The 13,303-nt window shown below is 36.0% G+C and overlaps 1 protein-coding gene and 1 pseudogene across 1 annotated transcript; both read left to right on the forward strand.

The window, feature by feature from the left end:
* Positions 1–609: 609 nt before the first annotated feature.
* Positions 610–1,566, forward strand: LOC120858769 (C1GALT1-specific chaperone 1-like). Its single transcript, XM_040235075.1, has one exon. The coding sequence runs from the start codon at positions 610–612 to the stop codon at positions 1,564–1,566; it is 957 nt and encodes a 318-aa protein (XP_040091009.1).
* A 749-nt stretch (positions 1,567–2,315) lies between these two features.
* Positions 2,316–9,213, forward strand: LOC120881500 (annotated as a pseudogene).
* Positions 9,214–13,303: the final 4,090 nt, after the last annotated feature.

Below are 13,303 nucleotides of genomic sequence, written 5' to 3' on the forward strand. Positions count from 1 at the left end.
TGTAGCAGTGATTAAGTAAACAAGTGCTGAACTTATTTACTTGTTAGGTCAAAACAAAACAAAACAAAACAGAACAAAAAAACACTTGCTACAACACCAAGAAGAAAATTCCGATAATTTTGTTAGGAAGAGAAAGTTTCTTACTGTTACGTTAATTATGGTTTGAAATTTGCACCCTGGGTAGTGTGACATGAATCTAGAAATCTGTTTTTTATTGGTTAAAGTAAGTTTTATTGTTTATTGTTCAGTGTAAAATCTTCGTTAGGGTTCTAGGGTGGATCAGTGGGCAGGGTTTAACCATCCTGGCTGGTTAGACCCAGTCATAGTGAAATACAGTATCCTAATTAGATATGATCCAAGCTCTAAGTGGAAACTCTTTCTTTTATATACCGAGGGCGGCTCAGCCTGCCTGCGCAGGGCTCCTTTGCCCCCGCCCCGTGGCTCTCAAGCTGCTTCTTGCCCTCCTCCACCTTTAGCCGAACCAACCAACGAGAGTACACCGCCTGCGTCTAGAGCAGCCTGGAACGTAAACGAGGGGCTCTCGAAAGTGAGAGGAAAGCCATGTGCGCTTGCGCTTTCGGCCCCTGAACCCTACCGGACGTGGGGAAGATGCTTTCAGAAAGCAGTTTGTTTTTGAAGGGTGTACTGCTCGGAAGCGTTTTTTGTGTCTTGATAACTATGCTAGGACATATTAAGATTGATTATGGAAAGAGAAGGCACCAGCATGAGCGTCACCACCTACAAGCTCCTAATAAAGAAGATATCTTGAAAATCTCAGAGGATGAACGCATGGAACTCAGTAAAAGCTTTCGGGTATACTGTATCATCCTTGTAAAACCGAAGGATGTGCGTCTCTGGGCTGCCGTGAAGGAGACGTGGGCCAAACACTGTGACAAAGCAGAGTTCTTCAGTTCTGAAAATGTTAAAGTGTTTGAGTCAGTTAACATGGAAGCTAATGACATGTGGTTAATGATGAGAAAAGCTTACAAATATGCCTTTGATAAATATAGAGACCAATACAACTGGTTCTTCCTTGCACACCCCACTACGTTTGCTGTTATTGAAAACTTAAAGTACTTTCTGCTAAAAAAGAATTCGTCACAACCTTTCTATCTAGGCCACACTGCAAAATCTGGAGATCTTGAATATGTGAGTGTGGGAGGAGGAATTGTCTTAAGTATAGAATCAATTAAAAGACTTAACAGCCTTCTCAGTATTCCTGAAAAGTGTCCTGAAAAGGGAAGGGTGGTTAGGGAGGTATCTGAAGATAAACAGCTTGCAGTCTGCCTGAAATATGCTGGAGTGTTTGCAGAAAATGCAGAAGATTCTAAAGGAAAAGATGTGTTTAATACCAAATCTGTTGGGATTTTTATTAGAGAGGCAATGACTAATCATCCCAACCAGGTGGTGGAAGGATGTTGTTCAGATATGGCTATTACTTTTAATGGGCTGACGTGTAATCAGATGTATGTGATGATGTATGGTGTATATCATCTAAGAGCATTTGGGCATGTTTTCAATGATGTGTTGGTTTTCCTACCTGTGAATGGTTCTGAAAATGACTGAGAAGTGAAACAAGAATATGTATATTATCACCGTGTAAGACACATGTTGTCATTACCCAACACAGCAGTATGTTTTCTTGTTTTTTTTTTCCCCCTTTAAAGTTTGGTGACACTGGTTTATTTGCACATTGAAGTTTAGTAGTGCATTTTCAAATAGGATGAGGTTTTTCTCTTGAAACGTATGAAAATTTTATGTGTTGGGAAGAAATGTTTTAAGAATGATAATTTTAGAAATAAAGGATATACTTATAAATAATGTATTTTATGTGGTAAGTGTATTATAATTTACGTGGTAAATTCTAAATTATGAATATTAGAAATCTGTGGCACATATTTTTGCTGCTTGACTATATTGGTATATGTGCTGTGCTGAGTTGCTCAGTTGTGCCTGACTCTCTGCGACCGCATGGACTGTAGCCCTCCAGGCACCTCTGTCCATGGGGATTCTCCAGGCAAGAATATTGGAGTGGGTTGCTATGCTCTCCTCCAAGGGATCTTCCCAACCCAGGGGTTGAACCCAGGTCTCAGGCATTGCAGGCAGATTCTTTCATCATGTGAGCCACTAGGGAAGCCCCAGAATACTGGAGTGGGTAGGCTATCCCTTCTGTAGAGGATCTTGCCGACCTAGGAATCCAATCTGGGTCTCCAGCATTGGAGGCAGATTCTTCACCAGCTGAGCTACCAGGGAAGTCCTATATTGGTATATAGAAACATAAAAATGAAATGCAGTGCTTTGATGACTTAGCCGAAATGAAATCCTTAAAGGTGTACTCAAGTAGGACTCAATGGTGGTACTCCTCAGTAATCATGTCTTACCTTCACAGATGTCAGGCTCTTTTATTGTCCTGTGTTGTCAGCATCTGGAGGCAAAGTCTTAAATCAGTTTTGAAGTGTACTTTGGCAGAGATTGTATACAGAGGTGTGTACTCTTTCAGAGGTAGAAAATCATGTCTTTTGTTGTTTGGTCACTCAGTTGTGTCTGACTCTTTGTGACCCCATGGGTTGCAGTACGCCAGGCTTCCCTGTCCTTCACCATCTCCTGGAGCTTGCTCAAACTCATGTCCAGTGAGTCAGTGATGCCTTCCAATCATCTCGTCCTCTGTTGTTCCTTACTCCTCGTGCCTTCAATCTTTCCCAGTGTTAGGTCTTTTCTAATGAGTCAGCTTTTCGAATCAGGTGGCCAAAGTATTGGAGCTTCAGCTTCAACATCAGTCTTTCTAATGAATATTCAGAACTGATTTCCTTTAGGATTGACTGATTTGATCTCTTTGCAGTCCAAGAGACTCTCAAGAGTCTTCTCCAATGCTGGGCTGGATGAAGCATAAGCTTGAATCAAGATTGCCAGGAAAAATATCAATAACCTCAGATATGCAGATGATACAACCCTTACGGCAGAAAGTGAAGAAGAACTAAAGAGCCTCCTGATGAAAGTGAAAATGTTGGCTTAAAGCTCAACATTCAGAAGACTAAGATCATGCGTCTGGTCCCATCACTTCATGGCAAATAGATGGGGAGATAGTGGAAACAGTGACAGACTATTTTTGGAGGATCCAAAATCACTGCAGATAGTGACTGCAGCCATCAAATTAAAAGATGCCTGCTCCTTGGAAGAAAAGTTATGACCAACCTAGATAGCATACTAAAAGCAGAAACATTACTTTGCCAACAATGTCCCTCTAGTCAAAGCTATATTTTTTCCAGTAGTCATGTATGGATGTGAGAGTTGGACTATAAAGAAAGCTGAGTACCAAAGAACTGATGCTTTTGAACGGTGGTGTTGGAGAAGACTCTTGTAAGTCCCTTGGACTGCAAGGAGATCTAACCAGTCCATCCTAAAGGAAATAAGTCCTTGGTGTTCATTGGAAGGAATGATGTTGAAGCTGAAACTGCAATACTTTGTCCACCTCATGCGAAGAAGTGACTCATTTGAAAAGAACCTGATGCTGGGAAAGATTGAAGGTGGGAGACGAGGATGACAGGGGATTAGATGGTTGGATGGTATCACTGTCTCAATGGATATGAGTTTTAGTATACTCCGGGAGTTGGTGATAAAGGAGGAGGCCTGGCGTGCTGCAGTCCATGGGGTCACAAAGATCGAACACGACTGAGTGACTGAACTGAACTGAACATTTCAAAATAACCATGAATGCCACATTAGTTGGGTGCATGGTCCACTTTTAATTGATGAGAATCACATCTTAGGATGGGTATCTCTGTCAAAATTTTACCGATAATAGCTACAGAAATGTTCCCCTACTATTAGCAAGTGTTGGAACCAGTAGTGAAATCTAGGCCTCACATTAGAATCCATAGGCTTAAGCCTTTCACCACTAGGGAGCAATCTCATCCTACCAACCCTCAAGGTTGTCTCTTAAAGATGTCTTGTGTGTATTTAATTCCTATCCTTCTTGTCAATGTCACTTCTAAACCCTCAGTGCTCTTTTAAGTCTCTCAGTTCATCCTCCCGCACTGTCAAGGATGTCTGTGCAAATTCAGCACCCCCACCTCTTGAGTATCTCATATGTCTTTAAAAATTATTAGCACTATATTAATTTTATTTCTTTCTACTTATATCCTAGAAATGTGTCTTTTTTTTTTTTTTGGAAAAGTATAATCTCTTCTTTGCCTGGGGTCATATTCCCTCATATTATTTGGATTTTAATTAGTATTTCTCTTCTGTCTATAAATGGGTCCTTTTTATTGAGTCCTAAGTGTTACAGCCTCTTCTATCTTGATCTTCCTTGTTTCTGAATATTTCTGTCTAGGTTGTCACCTGTCACTCTTCTCAGGCTCATTTTTATACCCTGTGGAATCCATTTTCCCCCTTTGAAGAATACTTTAAGCTGTGTAAACTGACAATGCCCACACCTCCTTCACTGAAACTACTGTTCCCTTGATTTCTATGAAACACGTTTCTTTTAACTTCCTTTTGCCTCTCCCGCTTAATCTTCAGGTGCTTCTCCTTCTTTAAAATAAAACAAATATAAACAAATATAGACCTCTCTTTATATTTTATAAGTGTTTGTGTCCCTCAGTATTCCTTTCTCTAGTTTTTGACTCTTCACATTCTTTGCACTTTCAGCTGTATCTCCCACACCCACGCTGCTGATTTCCAAAGCTCTATTTTGGTCAATATATACAACTGCAGAGCTTGCCAGTATATCTGGAAGAATCACAGTAATCCAAACTGAGCATGACCAAATAGAACATATCCTGTCTATCTCCCAATAGTCTGAGGAAGAAAGAAACCCAAATAAACAGCAACTTTAACAAACTGAGAGACAGTGACTTAACTTCAGCAAGTTGAGAGAAAACTTCAGCTTCAGCAAGGAGAGAAAATAGACATGCTCCTCAGCTGCATTCTATTAATAAGGGGCAATTATAGTCAATTACTTATTGTTTCTTAGCATCTACATTTAATAACCAATTCTGTCCACCTTTCTTCCTAAATATCTTTTTCTGGTCATATGATTTATAATTAAATTCCTTGGTAATATCTACTACCTACTGACAAAGAAATCCTTAGTGTAGCATCCAAGTACTGGCACCTGTATTCCTCTTTTCCTATGTGGTTTCACTTTATACCCCTACTTCTCTCTCAACATTTTTTTTTTCAGTTGTACTTAACAGTTAATTCCCTGAGCCTTGTATGTATTGTCATGACTCTTTTTATTAATGTATTTTTTTTCTGCAATATCCTTCCCCATTTATTGGCAGCTGTCAAACCTGAAGTCTTTGAATCACTCCATATGGAAACAGGAAAAGTGAGAAGGTAGGGATTCCACCAATTAATCATATTTCTATTACATTTCACCTATGTAGGTAGTCTTCCACTGCTCCTATTACAGAGTAGACTTTCACATAAATTTTTTTTATGTATACAGAGTGTACATCGGTAGATCTTCTGAATGGATGGATGGCAAACAAACTTGTTGCTGTGGCTGTAGGAATGGAGTAAGAGCATTATATTTGTGGTTTTTTTTTTTTTTAATATTATGATTCTTGCCCTTGTGATAAACAATTTTAATTTCCAAAGAAGATACCTATGGCTTCAAAAGGACCGAGATCACAGGAAGTTTTGATTTATGTTATTTTATTATCATTACATTATCCACTCTTCCTCAAAGAGTCTTAGTTTCTCTTTAACCTCTGTCATTGGAGAGACCCTTGAGAGGCAACACAGGCTGAACATCTCTGACAACATTGGCTGTGGTACTTCTAGAAATGCCTAGGAGCTTAATTACCCATTATACAATTGGGATGCTGTGTTTGCTTGAACTGGTGATAAAAGATCAATTTTATAGATATTCTTTCTTTAAATTGAACTATTGATTTACAGTATTGTGTTAATTTCAAGTATACAGCAGAGTGACTCAGTTACACCTGTATATGTATATATACATATATTTTCAGTTTATTTTCCATTATATGTTATTAGATGATATTGACTATATAGATATTCTTAATTGTTGGAATATCAGGTGCAAATATTGTGACCATCTGAGAATTCTAAGTCATTTTCAACATAAGAGAACTGAAGTACTCATGATTTTTGCCCAAATTCCCAATGATATACTGCAAAGACTTGGAAATGTCCAGTACTTTATGTTCTACTCAAAGCTTCTCTGTACTTCTTTTCCAGTGAATTTTTCCCTTATATTTTCTATCAATTAAGTCTATTTTGTAGAATTTTTACCTATAAAAATTTTTAATATAAGACACCTACAAATCATTTGGTCTCAGATTTGCTGCTTTTAAAATCTAGTGTGCACTCCTAACAATGATTGTGAAGATATTTGTCACTAACTCCATAGAGAATCTGATGGATAGAGCATCTCCCCTTTAATGTACTTTTGCTGAAAAATTTGCATACAATTTTATGAGCATGAACACTTAAACCTTAACTCTCTCATCCCATGGAACCCAACATTTTAAAAATGTTATAACAGAATCTACCTTTTAAAAAAAATAGAAGTTAGTAGTAAGTCAAGGTATGATTGGTGAAACTAAAGATTCAAAGTATGACTTATTTTGTTCTTTGGACCTACTGGCTAAATTGAGAGATACCTGGATATATACAATTGAAATTTAATCATATATGCTTTTGTTTCTTTCTCTCTCTCTTTCTCTCTCTCTCTCTTTTCTTTTTCTGCCTGAAGCTATAGATTAACTCCTCAATATCAGTTTTCTGTTGCCCATGAAGATGTCATTTCTATGGTCGAATGCTTTCTACAAGATTAAATTCTTGCAAAATATGGAGTTGATCCCACTAGAGTCTGTATTTCAGGTGATAGTTCTGGGGGTTTAATTGCAGCAAGAACGACTCAAATGGTATGTTTTATGTTTTGTATATTATACATATTTATAACACACGCACACATGCTGTAATTCTAACACAAAAGTATCATTTTCTTTGTTATACTATTTTTATCAGTCTTATATTTAAACTTTTAAATGGAAAAAAACAAAAATCCTTACTGTCCTTTTTTAGAGCATTGAGGGAAATGAAATATAATTGTAAAGAAGGCTCTTCATTAGTCACCAATTTTGAGGGAAATAGAAAAATGTCTAGGAACCTCTACTTAGTATGACAAGAGATTTATTGTTCTCATTAGGTAAATTGTAAAGTCTACCAAGCAGTTGGGATTACTGTAGTTTGTGTATTTCAGTGGAATGTTAGCAGATAACATTTGGGCCATATAGCATGCTTGCATGGAAAAATTGTTGCTATTAAAAAAAAAAGGACAATGGCCATTGTTAAAACACTTGCTGTGTGCACTTAATAATAACTGTCCACAATAACTAATAAAATTGAAAAACAAATTTAGTACAATACATAATTCTTACCCCCAAAACCAATTTTTTTTGGAACAAAACAATAAGCAGAGGGATTTAAAACCAGCAGGATTTGCTAACTCCTTTTGTATGACCACATTTGCTATTAGCCTGAGAAGGTATTAGTTGAGTCTCTCTGTCTCATTTTTATTTATGTGTGTGCTGTTGTTTCTTACACTCTGTTTTTGAGATGATCCACTTGGTTTATAAAATACTTGTCTGAAGGCACTGGTGTTGGGTCATGGGCATTAGAGAGATTATGTTAGAGAAATCTGTCTTTCCTCATATTCTTTGTGGAATTGTGGCACCCACTACACATTGAGGGTGCAGTTGGCTGGCTAACATGTCTCTTGTGAGGTTCCACTGGGGCTTATCTTCAGTTAATTCTCTCTTTAGAATTCCATGGATAGAGGAGCCTGGAGGGCTACAATCCATGGGGTCTCAAAGAGTCAAACACAACTGACCAACTAAAACTTTCAACTTCACTTAGTCTGTCAGCTACTTGACTGAGGGGTTAATTTTAAGAAATATCCTTTAGGTACTGAGATTTTCATGTGGAGTGGCAGCTGGTATATTCATTTCTACAGATGTCATTGTTAAGGATGTTGGTCTGTGGCTAGGTAATTGCTCCTCAGAGATTAGTTGTAGGTTTTCTCCTGTTGAGTGTATGCGTAAAACAAAAGGAAAGGGAAATGTATGGTGGCTCTTCTCACTTCGTAGCTGAGATCTTAGGATACCACTTTTCTCTATAAGAAAGGGAAGTTCTAAATATGTGCTCCATGAAGACAAGATGTATATTAGAAATATTTCCTTTAATTTGGTCCATTTCCTTTTCAATTTAGATAATATGTGAGTTTGGAAATTGATATCCTATTATTGTATTCATTCTTTCTTCTCACTTAGGTCGTGGTAGGTCAAAAATGATTTTTCAATATAGATAGTATTTCATTTTTCCTAGGAATCATATAATATTTTTTATTTGGTGGTTATATGTGAATAAATGTATGTGTGTATGTGTGAATCATTACTGATGAAACTGGGATGACACACTTTAATGCCCTTAAAATACAAATATGATGAAAATAATTATTAGAAATTATATCATTTTCATAATTATTTACATCATAACAGCTGATTTGATTGGAATAAAGGCTGCCACTCCTGTAGTTTTGAAGCCTTTAACAGATTCAAATTTTACTATATGTTTTTTTCAGATACAGAATGATCCAGAATTCAAAAATAAACTGAAAACACAAGCTGTAATTTACCCTGGCTTACAGGTCTTGATACCTCTATGCCATCTTACTAAGGAAATGAACATGGTCCATTTCTGTCAAAGAAACTGGTAATCAAACTTACATGCTTATATTTGACCCAGGATAAAGCACTCCCCCAGGCAATAATAAAAATCAACACATGCCTCAGGGGCCAAGGCATCTGTTCAAGCTGGTTAACTGGAGCACCTTCCTTCCTGAGGAATACAAGAACTGTGTATATACTGAACCACGTCTTGGGAGATATAATTTTCCATATTCAGCACTTTTGGATAGTAGGTTATCACCCTTGGCAATCAATGATTCCCAGTTGCAAAAGTTGCCCTTTAACTTACTTCCTAAACTGTCAACATGATGTTCTAAGAGATGCAGGACTTACATATGTCTTACAACTTTGAAATGCTGGAGTTAAAGTTTCTCATGACCATATGGAGGGTGGAATCCATGGAGCTTTATCATTCATGGCTTCACCAATTTATTTACAGCTAGGCATTAGAATAAAAGATAAGTATATTAATTGGCTAGAGGAAAATCTATGAATAGTACATATAACTTGCTAATCACTGTTACAGTCAAAAGGCTCTATTTTGAGATTTGTGAATTTAAGTGACAATATGCTTTTAGCTTTGATCAACCAAGGTTTAAATCAAAGCAAAATTGCTGTGCATCTTAGAAAAAAGTAATTTCCCTAACCTTGCTAAAAGGAAGACTTACACTGTATTTATCCCACTAAGTCGTTTATCCTGTTTGATACAAGTAAAATATTCACCAATCACAGTAAAGTATAAAAATTAAGTATGATTATAAGCAAAATTCACACGAAAGCTTCCATGTAAGACAGGAATGGTAATGTACTGGTAACTGAGAAGAAATTTTAAGAAAGAAAAATTGAAATGTCTTTTAGATGGGGTGGCAGAACACTACCTTCAAGTGTTTTTTTGTCAGTTAGTGGCCCATACATTAATTTTATCTACCCTATGTTAATCATTAGTTTTCTTTCACTCACACAAAGTCTGCTTTCAGACATATTGCTAATCTTCTTTGCTTTTACAAGGAAATGATCAACATCTGAACTGTGCATTCTTTCAAAAACCTCAATATTTAACTATAACTAAAGGTTTAGAAATGTCAATCCTGAAGGTAGACAAGTTATTCCACTGATTTCTGTGTATGAATTATTTATCCAAGAAGTTTCCTAACCAATTGTACACGGAAGTGAGAATTATGTATTCTATTATTTTGAACTTTTAGAGTGAATGATTTTTATTTTCACAAGGAGCTACATATATTAAAATGATATTTAAACTGATGATCTCCAGAGCTGTGGACTTCCCTGTGATGAGGGGGCCCAGATTAGTCCACTAACTCATGTTAGTCCACATCAACCTTACAACTAAAGTTTATTACCTTTAGGTGACCTCATAAGCAGTGTCTAATTTTCTGAGGTCCCTGTGATGCTGCTCTTGCACGTCTTATTTTCTTTGTTCTGTGTCTTTTTAAAAATCTGAGTAAACTTGGTACTATGTACATGTAATTGTATTTTGTTATGTTCATTTGTTTGATAATTTAATTCCAAAACCCATTGTTGGAGTCTGCAGCTTCATTATTTGCTTTTGGGACATCTCAACATATAATCTATCCTCTAATCTTTCAGCACATTCCATCATATTAAGGTCTGCTCTGAAATCCAAATACTAAACTATTACATCATCTCCCCAAAGAGTTGATTAATATGTTTTCTTTGATATTAGTTGTTTCATCATTATGTGTGAAATAACATCCTATTCAACAATCATCTAGTTGTCTCATTTATAAAAGATACAGTGTTCAAAAATGTCATCTATAAACTGCACTTGAAAAAATTTGCTTGCATTAATCATTAGAATCACGTGAGTAGACAGTTTGTGTTGAAAATTTGTTTTGTAAGCATCATTATTTACATTAATTATAAAACTTTACATAAAGCATTGTAGTTGTCAATATTACAAACCAGTAAGTTCATGTGTAAACACTATAGTGATTAACAAGTAATTTCTGAGGAAGGATTTGTGCTGTTGAAGACCATTTTCAGACTATCAAAAAATTATGACTTTCATGCAGATATAAAAAATGAACATAGACTAAAACTATACTTTAATTCATTCAGGAAGAAACTAAGGCAATTTTTATAACTTCTTCAAAAGAGAATCCAGAGTGACACAAATAGATGGAGAGATACACCATGTTCTTAGATGGGAATGATCAATATTGTGGAAATGACTATGCTATGCAAAGTAATCTAGAGATTCAATGCAATCTCTATCAAATTACCAATGGAATTTTTCACAGAATTAGAACAAAAAATTTTTCAAGTTTTTTGAAACACAAAGACCTCAAATAGCCAAATCACTCTTGAGAAAGAGAAACAGAGCTGGAGGATCCTGACTTCAGGCAATGATACAAAGCTACAGTCATCAAAACAGTATGGAAATAGCACAGAAACAAAAATATAGATCAGCGGAACTGAATAGAATTCCAGAGATAAACCCATGCACCTATGTCACCTAATCTATGACATAAGAAGCAAGAATGTATAATGGAGTAAAAAAAAAAAGCATCTTCAATAAATAATGCTGGGGAAACCAGACAGCTAAATATAAAAGAATGAAATTAGAACACTCCCTAACACCACACACAAACTCAAAATGGATTAAAGACCTAAATGTAAGGCATGAAACTGTAAAACTCTTGCAAAGGATAGACAGAACACTCTGACATAAATAGCAGCAAGATCTTTTTTGATCAGCCTCCAGGCTTTCCCGTGGCTCAGGTAAAGAATCTGCCTGTCAATACAGGTGATGCAGGAGGTGGGGGCTCAGTCCCTGGGTCAGGAAGATCCCTTGGAGGAGGAAATGACAACCCATTCCAGGTTTCTTGACTGGAGAATTCTATGGACAGAGGAGCCTGGCAGGCTATAGTCCATGGAGTCACAAACAGTTGGACACAATGGAGTGACTAAGTGTGCATGTGCGCGCACACACACACACACACACACACACACACACGAGTAATGAAAATAAAAGCAAAAATAAATGTAGAGAATCTAATCGAACTTTAAAGCTTTTGCACAGCTAAAGAAACCATTTAAAATGATAACACAACCCTTAGAATGGGAGAAAAATATTTACAAAAGCAGCAATTGACATGTGATTAACCTCCAAAATAAAAAGCTCATGCAGATAAATATTTTTTTTAAATGGGCAAAATATTTAAACAGACATTTTTTCAAAGAAGACTTAAAGATGGCCAAAAAGCACATGAAAAGATGCTGAACATCACTAATTATTAGAGAAATGCAAATCAACTACAATAAGGTATCACCTCACACCAGTCAGAATAATCATCATTAAAATTCTACAAACAATAAATGCTGGAGACAGTGTGGAGAAAAAAGGACACTCTTACTCTATTGGTGGGACTATAAATTGGTGTAGCCATGATGGAGAACAGTATGGAGGTTCCTTGAAGACCTAAAAATAGGGCTACCAGTAATCTTACTCCTAGGCATATCTCTGAAGAAAGCTGTGTTTTGAAAGAATGCATGTACGCCGATATTGACTCAGGCACTATTTAAATAGCCAGGACATGGAAGCAACCTAAATATCCATGATGAGAGAAATGATAAAGATGATATGCTGCCTATATATAGTGGAATACTACTCAGCCATTAAAAAAAAAAAAACAAAATAATGTCATTTGGAGTGACAGGGTGGACCTAGATATTGTCATACTGAGTGAACAAAGTAAAACAGAGTAAGCCAAATATTATGTGATATCTCATATATTAGAATCTAAAAAAATAGTACAATGAACTGATTTACAAAATAGAAGTAGACTCACAGATAAGAAACAAACTTAAGATTGCTGAGAGAAAAAGAAGGGAGAGGGATAAATTGGGAGATTGGGCTTGACATATATACACTATTATATATAGAATAGTTAACTGATAAGAATGTACTGTAAAGCATAGGGAATGTTGCTAAATAGTTTGTAATGACCTATACAGGAAAAGAATCTAAAAAAGAGTGGATATACATATACGTTTAACTAAGTCACTTTGCTGCACAGCACAAATGAACACAACACTGTAAATCAACTATACTCCAATAAAAATTAATTTAAAATTTAGTTATAGGTAAACATTCCTTGAACTAAAAATGAATACCTATACATAAGTAAATGGATTCCTTAAGCAAAAAAAAGGACCAATATAATGAAAAAATATCCAGTACCATGTGTAAGATAGACAGCTAGTTGGCAACTGCTCTGCTTTGGTGCTCTGTGATGACATAGGAGGGTGGGATAGGGTGTTCGGAAGGAGACTCAAGATGGAGTAGATAGACATATACATATAGTTGATTCACTTCATTGTGTAGCAGAAATTAACATAGCATTGTGAAGCAATTATACTGCAGTTTTTTAAAAAGTTACAAAATTGAAAAACATTTCAAAGACCATAAAAGACTAGACCCAAATAATCTTGAGAAATATACAGATTACTTAGAAAGAACTTCTAAGCAACTTACCGTTTTTTTATTAAAGTACATTTTTTTTTCTGTAGCAAAAAGAAGGAAAAAGTGTAAATAAAAT

This window comes from Oryx dammah, unplaced genomic scaffold (assembly GCF_014754425.2).
Source record: "Oryx dammah isolate SB20612 unplaced genomic scaffold, SCBI_Odam_1.1 HiC_scaffold_2, whole genome shotgun sequence".
NCBI lineage: Eukaryota > Metazoa > Chordata > Mammalia > Artiodactyla > Bovidae > Oryx > Oryx dammah.

Bases quoted from the DNA above. Each gene is read 5' to 3' on its own strand.
- LOC120858769 (XM_040235075.1), top strand. From the start codon at position 610: ATGCTTTCAGAAAGCAGTTTGTTTTTGAAGGGTGTACTGCTCGGAAGC.